We start from the raw sequence: 16,206 nt of genomic DNA on the forward strand, positions 1-16,206 counted from the left end.
ACACAGCAGAAGGGAACTGAGCAGGGAAGCGTGCTCTGGGATTGCAGCTGAAGCAGTTTGGAAAGACAGAGCACTATGACCTCACACAATTTGCTCTTATTTATTTCAGCAGTTAAAAAAAACCCAAAAAACCAACCCAAACCCCAGTGTTTAACATTGTAAACAAATCATACTGACTTTGGCTACAAAGTTTACTGCAAATTTGCTCAGTTCAGAAAAGAGTTTCTCTACTGGCAAATTCTGGCAGGCAGCTCTCCAGTGCTGGAAGAACTGCAGAAAGCGGATTTGTTTTCTTAGCTACAGCCTCCAACTCTCACGGGGTGCACCCTGAGGGGAGGGCTCCCCAGAGAAAGTGGATTTCCCTGGCGGCAGGCAAGATGTTAGCACTCAACATTCCCAGGATAAGGCACTGTGAATTGCTAACTCAGACCTTTTGAAGTGACCACAGTGCTGCTGTTTATCATTCTTGCCTTTCCAGCACCACACATGATCCTTCTGGCCGTAGGAAGAGCTGCCCACTTCCCAGGTGACTCTACCAGGGAAACTGTGGCTTTTTCTACACCCCAAACTTCAGAAGGGCTAGATTCTGGACAAAATGGTGATTTGCAAAACACATTACTAAACACAATAAAATTTTACCTGGCTTTTAGGAGGAAGAGGGGTGGAGAAAAAAAGGGGAAAGGACACCCTAAAAGTATGTGAAATGTCCTAATGTATAAGAGGAATTTTGTTTCACATATGCCTACACAGTCTTTTGAAATGAAGTCTGAAGATCTTCTTATGTCAGAAAGTGCATATGACACTGGTGGAGAACAGAGAACATCTAAGCAAATACACGGTGGCATCTGCCTCTATCAAATCTGAGATGACCAACATTCAGAGGGGGTGCAACTAGGGTGCCTTAAGAAAATTGCCCAGAATTTCCTATTGTAAGTTTCTGTCTTCATCTGTTTGTAAACTCTGCCAAAGTGTAACTGCTTTGGCTGAAATTACACATGCCAGGTGTTTCCCTGAAGCTGACTATTTTTTGGATAGCGTCATCAAAAATGTCTCAGCTACTTCCAAGAACAAAATTATGGAAAAACCCCTTTGTTTTGACCATGTTAAAAATATTTCATCTGCTCTGAAAAACTCTTGCACTTCCATGCTTGGAATTTGGCACAGCACAGGGTTGTCTTTTCGTCTGGGCATTACATTTGTAAACAGGAAAAGTGCCCATACTACATCAGGCTAAGTCTGAAAAAAACACTATTTGCACATGCTTGGAAGAGACCTGTTTGTTTTGGGTTTTTTTACTTCTAAAAGGTAGAAGTCCTTCTACCTTGGGCATGCTCCATTCTCTCTTTTCTGCAAGGTAATAGAAGTGCTTGAGCATTGCTCCACAGAGAAACAGAGGATGCTCCAAGGTTATAAATGCTGAGGTGGATATTCTTTGAAGTTTAGAGCATCCCATATCCTTCTGGTGGCTGACTTGAAAGGTGATAAATCTATGTTGATAACAGCTACTCCATTAGCAAGAGTCACAGCAGACTCACTAATTAATTCTAGAAGTGTCACATACATAAATATATATACACACACACTTAAAGAATATCATGGTAACAGTTTGGGCATTATGATACAACCCTTAAGAACAGGACTACTTTTCCTCTCCCAGTGTCAATCTCTTCTTCACCCAATGCAAAGACGGACTATGCCCTGGGGATGAATCACTGTTGTGTAATGAGGCAGAAGAATGACTGCCTCATTTGTTAGAACATGTGTGTTAAACATACAAGGCAGAGAGCAGCAAGAGGAGAAAAGAACTGCTAAGATGTAAGGCAAATGAATGATGCCTGAAGAACTGATTTTTAAATTTTTTGTTTTTTTGGTAATTCCCTTCTGTCAGAGGGTTTTATGGATGCTGGTGAATGCAGAACATAAATCTAATTTCTGCAGGTTGCCATTGATTATCACCCTGCAACAGCTATCATCAATGGAAAAGACTTTTTCAACATTATGAGCTCTCTGTAAAACATTAAGAATTGAAAAATGGCATACTTAAGACAAAGATGCTTGAAACCTGAGCTCTTGTGTACCCTGGTTTCCCACTTTCAGAAGGGGAAAAACCACTGCTTCACTAGTAGAGGTGCTGAAAAGACAGTTAATGGGCATTACAGTATCAGTGATGAGCGCCAAGAGGAATGTATTTACCTTTACATTTCCAAAAGGAAAGTATTTACCTTGTTTTCAGAACAAGGTTTAAACAGGGAATGAGGCTGGTGGCCTTCACCTGAACTACAGAAGTTATGCACAACACTGAACAGTATCTCCTTCAGTAAACATCTCAGGTAATAAATGAAGCAATGGTCACAGAGGGGAAAAAAACCCAAAAGGAGGTACAAAGTCACATAACTGAGGCCGTACCTTAATATGTGGGAAATACAAAAGTAAAAAGTTGCACAGGGAGTCTCAGCTGCAGCACTTATTAACTGGCAAGTGCTACAATTTACAAAGTTAGTATTTTTAAATGTGACTTTTTGAATGCTCAGCCTGTAGCTAAGGTTTGGTTAGTATATTGCTGACAAGCTCTGCACTGGTGAAATTGGAGAAAAGTTATTTTGGAGACCTTACTGATTAGGACCACATACTGCTTTCCTTTAGGCAGCCTTGCTCTGGCTTTGGACTTTCTGGTCTACCTTGATGAGGGGTGAAAACAGCAGTCTCCGTATGCCTACAGGTTTCAGCTGCAAGCATGGTAGAATTCTTACAAATACAATAAATGTTGTCATCTGTACCTGCACAACTGACTTTGGGCACAATGCCATTCATGCATACGTATATTATAAATGCTTATTATGTATGTTCTTAAGCATATTCACAGGATATACAGAGAGACAGATCTTCAAGATTTAAATTTCCAAAGCAAGTTTGAATTTTTCATATTAAAACTTTACAAGGAAAGGGGTTGCTCTGTATTTATCTCCCCTCTGCCTTCCCTTAAATTAGGTATCTTACTTCACCAAGCCAAAGCTTCAGAGATTCTCAGGAAAAAAAGAACACAAGCTACCATGCAACTTCCCTTTGATCACATTTCTCCTGGTAGCAGCTTTGCTGGGATTGTTAGCAAGCCAACTGTCAGCACACAGCAAAGAAATACCAGCACATGTCTGTGCAACACACGGGGCTCACACGGCACAGGCCCACATCCTGCCCTCTGCTACACATGAACTTCATAGGGGAAAAGGAATAAGGACTCTCTTCTTCCATCTGCTCTGAATGCAGCAGCAAGGCAGGATTCCAACCTAGCACTCAGGAGAGTGCCAAAAAAGGGACTGGCTACTGTGCTGGCTGCCACCCCAGGGCCCCAGGGGTGTGAGGCCCGCCAGCTGTGGGGTGGAGCCGTGCCCCCAGCCAGCTACAGCCTCTGCTTCTGTCTCACTGCTGGCTCAGCTCATGGAATGATCGCTTTAAGAAAAGCAATATTGTGCAGTTCATCATGTGGTGCAGGTGTTCACCTTCAACTGTCCCTGCCCTGTGCTGGCAGAGCAGCTCCAGCAGCACGCACAGCCTGTGCTTGCCTGCCTTCCCACGCCACAAAGCACGGCACCTAAGAGATCCCCAGGCTGGCTTTGCTCTGAAAGAGGAAATGCTGAGGAAAGGAAAGCTCTCACCTAAATACAAGGAGCTCGTATTTTTAACTGATTTCCCTCCTGTGCGGAGGTTGTGACACAACTCCACAATCTCTACCAAGACCAACCTCAGCAACTCTAATTTCACTGATGAAGAAAGGAACCTGGTGAAGAACCAAAGGCCTCTGCTGAAATAAACCCCAGGATCAGGTACCACCAGCAGAAAATTCAGCCCAAACAAGGGCTGCTTCACACTGAGGTCACAGTTCCTGTTCAGACAGGATAAATCCAGTTGGTAGCAGGGTATGGGCTGTGACCTCTTGTGAATCTCATGTGGACAGACCAGTGACAGAAGTCACCAGTGTTGGGTATCCGAGGGCAGAGCTCCCAATCTCGTACTGGCACCCCTGTGCAGAGGCTGCCAGTGTAGTGCAGCTGATTAAAGAGCACTTTTTAATCAACCTAGCCTGGTGAAGCAGAAGTGTGGAAAGAAGAGAAGGAACAAATTCCAGCTGTCGGAAAGAAACCGCTATGGGCAAGAATTTCTTCAGCTGTTCCCCAAGCCAGGATGGAACCATAAGTGTTTGAGCTTGGTAGATTTGGACAGGGTAGAACCCTTGCACACTTGATTTCACTAGGATCCAGTGCTGAACTAGTGGATGAATGATAGATGGAGATTTAACTGCCAAAATTCATTTTTTCCTGCTAGGAGAGGAAAGAAAAAGCAGTTTCATTCCTGAAAAATAAATTCCCCAGGTTTAAATTACATTAGGGGCATGGTATTTTTTATTTTTGTCTGGACATACATATTTGAGGGGGTTCTAATAAACAGAATATTTCCTCTGACTTTTATTCAAAGGCACTAGCAAGTTCTGCCTTTTAAAACTCAAGAATTTGATTTGCTATAGTGCAATAAAACTTCAGGCAGGATAATCATAAATTCAGGCCTTTAAAAATAGTTCATAAAAATGTACTAAAGGACTACAAACTGAGTTACAGGCTACCAAACAGTATTTTGACCTTTCCTAACATCCCTCATCATAGAATCTCACTGCTGCCAAACAAATACTGATTATTTTCCAAACAATCCCACCCAGAAGAGGAAACAAGTGCATAGAAAAATCAAAGGATCTGTCTAGTACCACAAAGCAAGGCAGTGATAAAGCTGATGAAAAAAACCTTTGGTATCATGACTTCATCTTGGAGCTGAATATTCAGCCTTTTTCCAAAGCTGCTACACAACAAAGTTGTTCCAAATCCTAAAGCAAGATTTATATACTTAGACAGAACCAAGGTTTAGCCTTTTCATGTTCTCTTTTCCCTGTTTTCATATTAGTTGCCTGTGACTTTGTACTTTACCTACACCATATATATTAATCTGAATGCAATCTACCCTTACAGATACAGCTATAAGCAAACTAGATTCACCCAGGCAGAGCTTATTCTTGCCACATCTTTGCAGCTAAGCTGGGAGTCACTGAAGAAGAAACAGGTCCCATATACATAACCATATTAGTTTTCATGTAATGCTGCAACCTGGGAGTAATCATAATTTTCCTCTACAAAAGCCAGTTGTAGCATCTGAATTTTTTACTGCTGGGTAACATCTTTTCAACTTTTGTATGTCAAAAAAACATTTGAAAAAATGTAAATGCTTCACTGAGCTACAAACAATGAAAAAAGGTGTTCTGCCTGCCATCAAACCCCGCTGTTAAAATATTAACACAATGTAAATATTGTAATATTGAGGAAGTACACTGTGTCAGTACTTCCTGGCACCGTACAAGAGCTTCACTGTTCACTTCAGTCCCTGCTGTTAGTTTTAAACACGCACAACTTAAACAAGGCATCTGAGCTTCTCCAGTCCTGGTGCAGAATTGCAGAGGCAAAATCTTACTGTAGGTTCTCTCTGGACTAAAAACTGAAGTATTAAGAAGAATCCTTAAACCCAAACAATTATGTAGATGTCAGTACTTTTGAGGCAAAAAAAAAAATCCCCAGAGTCTTTCAAAAGTCTTGCATACTGCTGCCAAACATGGAAAGATCTTTGGGTATGCACTGTCCTCCCCTTCCTCAGAGAAGAAAAACAAGCTGCAAATGCCCACCAGTGCCAGAAGTCTGAAAGCTGAAGTTATTCCTCATGGCAAAAGTCCCATTCCCCAGATTTGCCAGTTAAGCACATTACTTGCAACTGACTCTCTCAATTGACTGAATAAGCAGCATTTGTGTAAAAAAGAGAATGAAGCAGCTACCTACCATTAGCAGGCCAGATGTTGCTATCAGGTCTTAAGAAACTTTGCCTAGCTGCTGTAATGATCTATTTGTCATGGAAGTGTCACAGAAAAGCAGCACAGCTTCAAAAAATAGTGAAGACAGAGAATGACCTCACTACAGAAAACAACAAAAAAACCCCAGTTGGTCATATTTGCAAAAAGTCAGTAGACTTGTTTTATGGGGATCTGAGGGCAGAATTTCACTCTACTGGCTTTGGTTAATACAAGGTAAAATCCTGACTGACAAAGATCTCACCAGTTTCCACTGAAATAGCATAAAGCCTTGAAATCTGAAGTAACTGCTGTTTAAACTCAGAGGCTTCTCTGGTGACGTATCTGACAAAGACCATCCTTGTCCCACAGATTTAAATTCAAAACCAAATGAAGTACCAGAGAAAAATAACTGAATGTGTGAAATGTCTAATATTCCAGAAATGTCTAATCCCAGCAAAACTACGTGCTAGGATTTCATGTACATAGTTGTATGTGCTGTATTGTGACAAAAGAAAGGTGTAAACACTGCTTCATGCTACCACAGGAAGCACAAGAATTCCAAACCCTCACCAACTTTCTGAAATACACTGAATAAATGGTTTATTCCAGGTTTAAAGCATCTGCTGCTCCTGAAGCTTTCTCACCTTTCACATATGTTTCTGTACACAAGTGGGAACTAAAATAACTTGTACAATGCCCCCATGTACTAGTCAAAGTATCAGATAAGCCTTATTCTTATGCATGGTAAGAAATTGCCCTGGGGGTTAACACAGATTTTCCACTTAATTTTAACTCACTCACAGACCCTTATTCTGGAAGAGCTCCTTGAAGCATGTATCCAGCTGTATCACCAGATTTGTATATGGTCAAGACTAACATAAATCTCCCAGCCTCAATGTTTTTTCACATGTCAGTTTATCTGCTAAGAAAATGTACTATGAACACAACACTTAGCCCTTGTATCTTTTATCTTACTTAAAAGGGGAGAAAAGCTCTTGAGAACTCAGTGAGCATTCAGTATATGTAATGGACATGAGAGGGCTATAAAAAGTCTAGGAACAGGACATCCTTCCAAAACTGAACTAGTTACTGTGAGGGGGAGTGTTCATTTGTTTGTTTTTTAAAGACAAACAGGGTTGGGTTTTTCTGTCTGTTTCATGAAATATTATAGCTAAGATCCTTCTCCACTTCCATAAATGGATGTTTTTCTTAGTCTCAGTGGGTGGTCTCAGAGTTTTGACAGAGCAATATCACAAGCTAAAAACATAGGATGCTACAGAGATAGCCCACCTGCAGTGGTGGTGGATGTGTAGGGGCAGAGAGAAGGTGATTGCAAAGACCAAAACAGACTGTGGTGGGGGAAATCCAAGGTCAGAAATATATTCACAAGCCTAACAATGGGGAAGCCCTGGTAAAATAAGCAGCCAAAAAGGACAGATACATTAGAAAAAGAAGGCATGCATAAAAGAGACAAAAATGTTAGTTTTCACTTATGCTGGTTTGTTAGTTTTTTGGGTTTTGTTTTGTTTTTTCGAAAAGAACCTAATAAGAAACTCAGACTAATGCTTGGCATTCCTTTTAGTATAGTTAAAATATTCTGAAAACTGGATTCTTTTATATTTCTATTTTATGCTGGCTAATTTAATGAAAAGAAAATCTTCCTTTAAAAGCTCTGGTGTAAATCATATGTCAGTGCAATCACCTGCTACTACCTTGTGTGTTGCTTGGTTTCTTACCTGTTTTCTACCAGGAAGTCTACCACATATTTCTTCAGACAGTAGAGATGGGCATCCATCAGCCCTGTTCTGATGTGCATTCTGGGGTGCCTGGAAAAGAATAAAAAAGGGAAATCATGGAGCTTTTGCATGGCTGTTTACAAGAGCTTGTCTTTGCAATGAGGTCAGGGGATAGTGACAAGTGTGCAAAGGTCTGTTCCTTTCCATCTACTGTTGGATTGCCAGAAGAGAAGAGCTCAGGGTGCCATTATAGGGCTGTGTCTATAAACTTACACCTGCTGGCCCTGGGCTGATTTGCTGCAAAAGAAAACACCTCTTCCAAGGAGTCATTACTCCTGCTACATCTTCTCATGTAAGTGGAAATTGCACATTACTGGGCAGGAAGCCAAAGTAATGGGCCCAGAGTGCTAGAAGTTACAGTGGGTAATGTCAGGGTACAATAATTCAAAGCTTCTGGCTAAGTGCCTGCCTTAATATATATGCAAGGCTGGGCATGTTCTGCTAGCAAACACAACAACACTACTGTATTTTCTCCAACACTTCCTGGAGGGGAAGAGGGGAAGGAGATGGGGTCTGCTCATCTTTCCTACACTACACATTACAAATGATTGCCACAGCTCAATTACAAAGCATTTGGCTATCCAGCCCAGTAAGGTGGGAAAGATCAGTAAAACTCCCACTCATCCTAAGACAAACAATGGCAAACAGGGAAGTCTGCTTTCAGAGCAGTGGCAGGTTAATATTTCAGAACCTCAGGAATCTCTGGTAGCTTCAAAATTTTAAGAACAAACTTTAAATCATGAAGACTCATTGACTGCTTCTATTGCTTCTCTTTATGTTTTCTCTGTTCTTGGATAATGGAAATCCTTTTTGGAACCTGTCTCAAACCAGCTAGATATTTTAGGCCAGTATTACTTTCCCTTCCACAAATCTGTGGCCTCATTTGAGAGCATTCTGGCTGTCTGAACACTTGCCACTAGTTCTCAGAACAGAACAGCCACAAGAGTATTTAGCCTGCAGATTAAAAAGACAAAACACAGCAACAGGCAGGGACTATGCTGAGCTGTTCAAGACATCCATAACTGCACTCACAGTCAGAGGCTATTAAGGAGAGAAATTTCACTCCATACCTGAAATTGTCTCTGTATTCATTTTTCTTCCTTTGATGTCAGGATTTCATAATTAAGTTTGAATGAACATATTTTATCAGTGTACTCTATCCAACTTAGTTTGCTTATTCCAGAACATGCTAAAGTCAGATGTTTGTGATCATGATCACTTTTATTATGTAGTTAGCTCAGCAGAAGGATCACTCACAAATTGGGCATGCATATATATATATAAATAGTAAACCAATACTATCACAACAAATACTTAGTAACACCAAAGCTACCAAGAACATCAGGTGTTCTAGTAAGCCATTTTTCAGTCCATTTCTCAATTAATACCTTGAACTACTAAAGTATTTAAGTCTTAGCATTTCATGACTTATGTGGCATTTCTCAAGCATGCCATTCAAGCTATGCATATTTTTGACTATAACAAAATCCTTTAAGTCCCATTTGCAAAGGAAAGCTCCTATAATAGTAGTACAACACTTTGCAGTGAAGTATGTGGTACTAGAAAATGATATATGCACTTTCAGTAGATTACTTCAATAACTAAACATGAGCTCACCTAGAAATGCTCCAGTACTGATGTTATCAGTGGCCCAGATGTTGCTGTGGAAGGCAGCCCAAATAGCAATGTTCCTTATGCAAAGAGGATAGGGAATCCACTAATTTTAATGAGATCTTGCAGTTGGAAGTCACCAGATTCCCTCCTGCTTTGCATCCTGAGAACAGTTTCCACATTTTGTGTATGTATGAGAGGGAGAAATTTCCTATCTTCCCTGAGAAAGGTTCCTTTGTATTTATGTAACAAATATAATAGTTTACTGGGAAAACTAACAAACAATGGAACAAGGCAACAGACATGTAAAAATACAGAAATGGATGCAACATGGGAAGGAGAGGCAAAAATGGGAGGAAAAAAATCTAATTCTTAACTTGAAGATGACGAACAAGACAAAATTTCTTTAGTGCCAGAATGCCAGTTTTTTCTCTTCCTATTCAAGATCTTTCATATACCCTGTTAAACACCAGACAGGGGAAGGCTGCAGCGGCTAGGCATCAAGCAAGGGTGTAAAACAGGAACTCCTCAGTAAATGCTGGTTCTGTCGCCAGTGTCTGTGTGGCTCTGACACATGCAGTCTCCCCACCTGCAAACTGGAATAACTCTATTTAGCTACACCACAGGACACTGAGGATTTGTGGGCTGAAGTTTGTATCCGCATGCAAGCATTGTACCAAGTTTTTCTGTAGCTAAGCAACTTTGCTATTAAGTTATACAAAATCAGTGCAAGTGGACAAATAGAAACACAGTGCTATCTCAGCTCCTCCATCCCACACAAAAAAAAACCCCACAAAACCCAGCCAGACAACAAGATGTACTGAAACACCAGTCTGAGTTAGCTTTCAATGTAAAATATACTAACAATAATGGAACATCATGCTGGACAAGAGGGAGGTCCCACAATGAAATCCTCTGAAATACAGACCACCTAAGTGATTTGCAACAGAATAGTCCCATAGATTAATATTATAATCACAGCTTCAAAGGTCAAACAGGCAAGTTTGGGCACATGCATAAACAAAGCTGTGATTTCTGTAAACCAGACTCACGGAGAGAATAGCCACACTAAACCAGACTGATAAGAGTACTCTATCATAACAAGCCACTAAAGATGATGTTAATTTTCATTGACTAGTACTTAAACCAGTTTATCTTCAGGTAAAAGCAAAGGAACCAAATAATCTAACAGATAACAGCAAACCCCATCACCATTTCAAATGAGCATCTGGTTACTAATATCGAGAGCCACACTCCAGTCTCATGCCTCTGATCTCCCACTCCATCAACTAATCTTTACAGCATATGAAAAATGAGCCTGTCCCAAGGAACAGCTGATACAGAGAGAATCAAATAACAAACAATGCAGAAGCTGATGCACCTAGACTTATTGCTCTGGGGGAGATAATACAGAAGGCTTTTAATTATATCATCAAAGCAAGGGAGAAGGTACTAGGAGGGGCTGGCTGCAGATGGTTAAGTGTTAATGAAAGCCGGGTTGGGTGGTTTATCAAAAGAAAAAGACTGGATATGTATCTGAGAGGGTCACCCTTGAGATGAAAGTTGCAACAGCCATTGTTGGAGCTCTTTAATGAGGGAGGAATGTCAAATGTGTACCCTGTAAGAATCATACCAATTACTAAATGAACTTCGGTTCAATCTAGCAAATGTAATCAAGCACAAGTCATTAAAATACATGGTAAAACTCCCTTTGGTGCTGCCACTATAGTGTCTGTTACTGTCTGTGCTCCCGTGCAAGGGAGGGGGCTGCTCCCAGTTACAAGCTCTGTGTGTTAACTGATGGCAGATTTTAGTCCTAATGATGAGGCACGGAGGGCTCCCTGGCAGAAAGTCGACAATGAGAAGGCTAGGAGAGATCTGTGGAGAAGTCAGGGAAAGATCAGCAATTAAAAGAGCAATTTCAAAGAATGTAATTTAATGTGTAAAATTAGCTTTTATTAGCACATAATTCCACAAAATCCTGACTCAGGATGAGAGAGCATAAAGGTCTGCAAGAGTCCTTAGAAAGGTCTGTGCCTGTAATTCCTGACACGCCATTGTGAAATAATAAGCAGTACTAACAGGATTGATGCATGCCTCATACATGGCATTGCTTTGAAAGTGGAGCCCAGAGCTTTTCTTTCCCTGATAACCCTCCTCAGGATTTCCTCCCTCAGGGAAATCAACCACTGATAGAGCAAACTTCCCTTGTTTAAAGGCAAAAAGTCGGACAATTGTTTCAACTGTAAACTAATTAAGAGAGATTACCACCAAGAGCTGGAGGTTCCAACCAGCTCCATACTCCCACTGACAGTGTGATAATGCCAGGCTGGGGTCAAAATCATAAATCTGAAGGGAGCACACACAATGCTTAAAGCCAAAAAGCCTCTCTACTAAGCATGGGATATTGCCACATTAACCTCACCACCTCACAAATAAACTAGCTGAGAAAGAGAAATCCCATGGCCTCTTTCCCTTTAACTTCATACAGCTGTTGATGGAAAATATGAAGGTCTTTAAATAAGTTCAAGGACCTGAGGCTGTCCGTACTCTAACACTAATCCAAGCAATGACACAATAAAAATCTAATCATACTTGCAATTAACCTGGCTCCTAAACTGATACCTGAATTACATCCATCGTGGGCTGATGGGGTATTAGTTCATCTTCCTCCCCGTTCTTCCAAAGTAAATAAATAACAACATGCTAAGTGCAAACTACGCATTCCACACTTGCATCTTTTTTAACTAACGGCATGTAGCTCACAGTCCATATAGCCAAACACTCTATCACATTCTTCCTATCCCCCACACCACAAACCGTGCTCTCGCATGAAGCAGTGCGTGGTCCAGTTCAAACACAGTGCTGACCCCTGCCTGTCTGCAAGAACGTGGTGCTCTCGTGTTGATACAAAGCCAGTGTACAGATCAACATGAAGAGAAGTCTCACAGCAAAAGCTGCCAGACCACCTTTAATGTCTCAAGCATTCCTGCTTTTAAAGGAAAAAAAAATAATCCCTAAATCGCATTGCTCATTTACGGGACAGCTCTTGGCTGTAAACTCACTAATAATAAAAGACCACTGTTACACTGGCTCTTCAAAAATCCCAGACACCTTATGACCTTAATTTTTTTTAAATTTTTTACACAGTGCTTTTGGCCAAAAAGATCCCAAAGCACTTAGCCAAATGAATGTCCCCACTGTATGCCGGGGCTCCTTTGCCCACCGGTGAAATGCTGCCACCTCTGGGCTGCAGAGCCGCGGTGGCGGCGCCGGCCGGGCCCCCCCGCGCCCCTCGATCGCCGCTGCAGAGGAGGGTGTGCAGAGGGGAATCGGTGGATGCTGCTTCTTGGGTGGAACTCCTTCAGTTCTGGCTGAGGAACACCTCAGCAATGGGACCCCAAGAGTTCAAGACAGCACAGACTACTATGAGGTGTCTCCCAACACGTGCCTCGAGCCCTGCACGACCCTGACCTCCGTTTCCCTGCCCAGGGGCACCCCCTCACTGTTCCCCCCTCCCTCCAGTTTTGTAACAACCTTATTTAAAAAGACAGGAGGGCACGATGTGCTTTAGTCCCTTGAGGATCTGGCAAGGGAGGACAGGCCACTACAGCTCTGGTAACAACTACCCACCATGCATTCTCACAGCTGCTGCTGCTAAGCGAGACACTGCACCAGGAATGGGAAGTACTTTCCAAATGAAAATGTTTTATTGATCTAGTGACCTAAGTTGCTCGAAAGCCTTCTGAATAATAAATATTTTTCACTTAAAACCTTCACCACATGCCATTTTTCTTTGTTGTACTACGTTATTAATATACCCATGAGACTATAATACAAACTCTGAACCTACTTCTGACAAAAACATGCTGAAAACTTTTTGGTAAAGGAACTAACTTTCATTGAAAGCCAAAGATTAAATAATTTTCTTTAATATAAAGAGTATAGGTTAGCAGTCAGAACTCAGGATTAATATTTGCTCAAGGTCAGTAATGGTTTACAATAAGCCAGTGTGACCTCCCTGTAGAAAGAGTCATTTTCTTGGCAAGAACACTGTGTTTTAACGTTAACATCTCTTTTGACTTCGATGCTGAAGAGCAAGGGTGCCAATGGCTCTGCAGCCATCTCATCACATGAACCTATAAAAAATGTTTTTCTTTATCCTGTTTCAGCTTCCCCATATGAAAAGGAGAACAACAGTAATTCCTCACCCACCCCAAGTCCAAGGAGTGCTCCCCAGGGAGTGCATAGCCACGTCGCTGGCTGCACGTGCATCCCCCTGGGAGCACACCAGACACAGCTGCCTGTGAGAGCACTTCCCTAAACTTGGTTCTAAGGGTCTTCTCTATCATACTGAGTGTGAACAGCTGTAGGAAATAACACAGGGGCCAGGCTGCCCACAAGGCTACCACTCCTTTTCTCTTTCCCTGTCACTGGAAAAACAGAGTTCATGCAAATATTTTATACTAGACACTTTTATACTAGATACTGTTCTGCTAGAATACCCTGATTACTATGTAGAAACTGGGAAAGCAAAAGAGAGAGACCAAAATGATAATAAGCCTGGAGTTTGGTGTGAACAGAAGAGAATACACTGTGAAGGAGGGCGGGGACTGCCAGAGACATTATTAATAGGTTTTACCCTTGAGCTCTGGCAGCTACTTGTTCTATACACAGAGGAAAAGGATTAATCAAGCCTTGCACGTAAAGGTTCTTTCTATGGTCTGCCAAAATATTTAAAGGGCTATATACAAAGTGTAAGCCTTATTATTATACACATTCAGTGTAATCATCTTATGCTACAGTTAAGGCCAGGATGACAATAAAGTAGATTATTGTGTGCTATAACCAATTCAATTCCAACACAACGGGACATGGCTTAGTCACTTAGTTCAGATCTGGTGTTTGAGCTTATTTTTCTTATGCTGGGCTAAACTGTGATTTAAGAGATTTAATTGAGCTTTGGGAAATGCTTTCTTTGCTGAAGAAGGAGAAAGAACTAAAAGTCTGCACCTGGCAACCCTAATCATTTCCAATTTTCAGCTCATTTTCCTTCCTACTTCATGGAAATTCACCTTAGTAAATAATTGTTCCTTAAAATCACCAGGGCTGAAAGGATGACAACACATCAGAGGAACAAGTTTCAAGAAAACAACAGAAGCTGGAGGATTGTATAGAGGCTACTGAAGAACAGCAGCTCCTGCTGATCCCTCCTACATCAGTTCCCAAAGGGCTACGCAGTAGACATACGATATATTTTTTTAAATCAAATAATTACAGTAAATGCATGGGAAACAGTGAAACTGAGTAGTAGGTAAAAGCTGCAGGTCACTAGCAATATATAGCTTAAACACAGCAAGGCTGACACAATTTCGTCATGCCACTGGCCTGGACTCAACAACAAACAAAACTGTACTTGGCAGCGTGAGCTTTGCTTGACAAGGCTCTAAAGACCTTCTGCACCTTCCAGGTGAGGTGGGTCCTACTTAGAATATATGATCTGCAAAATCTGAGAATTTAAGGTAAGGGCACATACCTTTCGGCTACTAAAAATACATAGGCAAAAAGAAATTCTTCCTCCTCCAACCTTAAATTGCAAGTAAAAGCATAAGCAAAAAAACCCCTCCAAAGTTGAAATAACCATAAATGTTTCCCTTGTATTTCACAGAGCCCAGGAACAGAACAATTGAAGCTGTCACACATATCCTTGGGTTTCCCATTGTGAATTGCTGTCCAGGTACCTCATGAGAATCACCTACTTCTGCACCACCCGTTTATTAAAATTAAAAATCTCTCTTTAAACCTGTCACCATGCACAGGCCATAGCTGATCACTCACTTCCCTTTGCTAGGATCTTTGCCTGACAAGTGAATGGGCTCTTCGGGATGGAAGGTGCACGTTTGTGAGTTCTTCTGTAGAAGATATCTGCATTCAAAACAGTTAAATTTCACCAGACTGAAGAACAACCTGACAAGAGCCTGATAGCAGGTCATTAGGGTTAGAAGGAAGAAGAGGAGAAGAAAGAAAAGACTACTTGTCAGACAAAGCAGCATCTGGCTCCCACCAAAACTTACAGTCTAGAAAGCAAGAAGACATGAACTTTGAGTCCAAAGATGGGAAAAATCTAAGTGTTATGGTTTAAATTACCAAAATCTACTCAAATCCAGCCCATGTAAATCTAGCTCTTCTGCCATAAACCTGGCAATGCTCATTGCCCTCATTTACTGTAAGTGAATTATACTTTGTTCCTGCTCCTTGAGGGTCTGTAGCTTCCTTAGCTGATGCTTTGACCTGTGGGTTTTTTCCATTTTCCCCTGGCAACTACTGCTTCTGCCTCAGTTTTGATTCACAATAAACTTTTACTGCTGTATCTACTCACATCTCAATTCCACTGGAACCTGGACACTTTAGCACTTGACACAGTAACCACTCTTCACACTGACAAGATCCCAACAATTGCAAGTGTCAAATATCTAATTACGTAATGAGAACAGCTTTATCTCAGAAATTAAAGTGGGCACAGAATTTGGCTCTGCTGCCACTGTGGAGGGAGCCTGGCTGTGACTGCCAGGATACAGGCTGCTCCACATCTCGGCAGTGCTGAAAGGGTACACAAAAGAAAAATACGTTAGAGGAAATTCTGCTAAGGAATCAGCACTCAGACTTCATGAATCCTGCTTCCCTACAGGAAAACAGAGGGGTTTCCTGGCTTGGTTACACTGAAGTCATGACTCAGCCTGTGTATTCAGATACATCCTCATAGAAGGCTAGCTTGGATTTAAGGCAGCATCAACCTTGAGTCATGAGATTTCAGGACAGTGAGAGCCATCAGAGCTTGGGGTATCACCAACTTTAGAGTATAGCCCAGTTCTGCAGTAGAAAAATACCCCAGGTGATAGGAAGATCACACAAGAAATACAG

At 41.4% G+C, this 16,206-nt stretch overlaps 1 protein-coding gene across 1 annotated transcript in view; it reads right to left on the reverse strand.

The window, feature by feature from the left end:
- The window catches only part of EIF2B3 (eukaryotic translation initiation factor 2B subunit gamma), a 98,823-nt gene that overhangs the window by 41,004 nt on the left and 41,613 nt on the right, over positions 1–16,206 (reverse strand). The window contains exon 5 of the mRNA XM_069023252.1: positions 7,615–7,704. Within this exon, the coding sequence (XP_068879353.1) occupies positions 7,615–7,704 (90 nt within the window). The remainder of the gene's footprint in view (positions 1–7,614; positions 7,705–16,206) is intronic.

Source organism: Aphelocoma coerulescens, chromosome 8 (assembly GCF_041296385.1).
Source record: "Aphelocoma coerulescens isolate FSJ_1873_10779 chromosome 8, UR_Acoe_1.0, whole genome shotgun sequence".
Classification (NCBI taxonomy): Eukaryota; Metazoa; Chordata; class Aves; order Passeriformes; family Corvidae; genus Aphelocoma; species Aphelocoma coerulescens.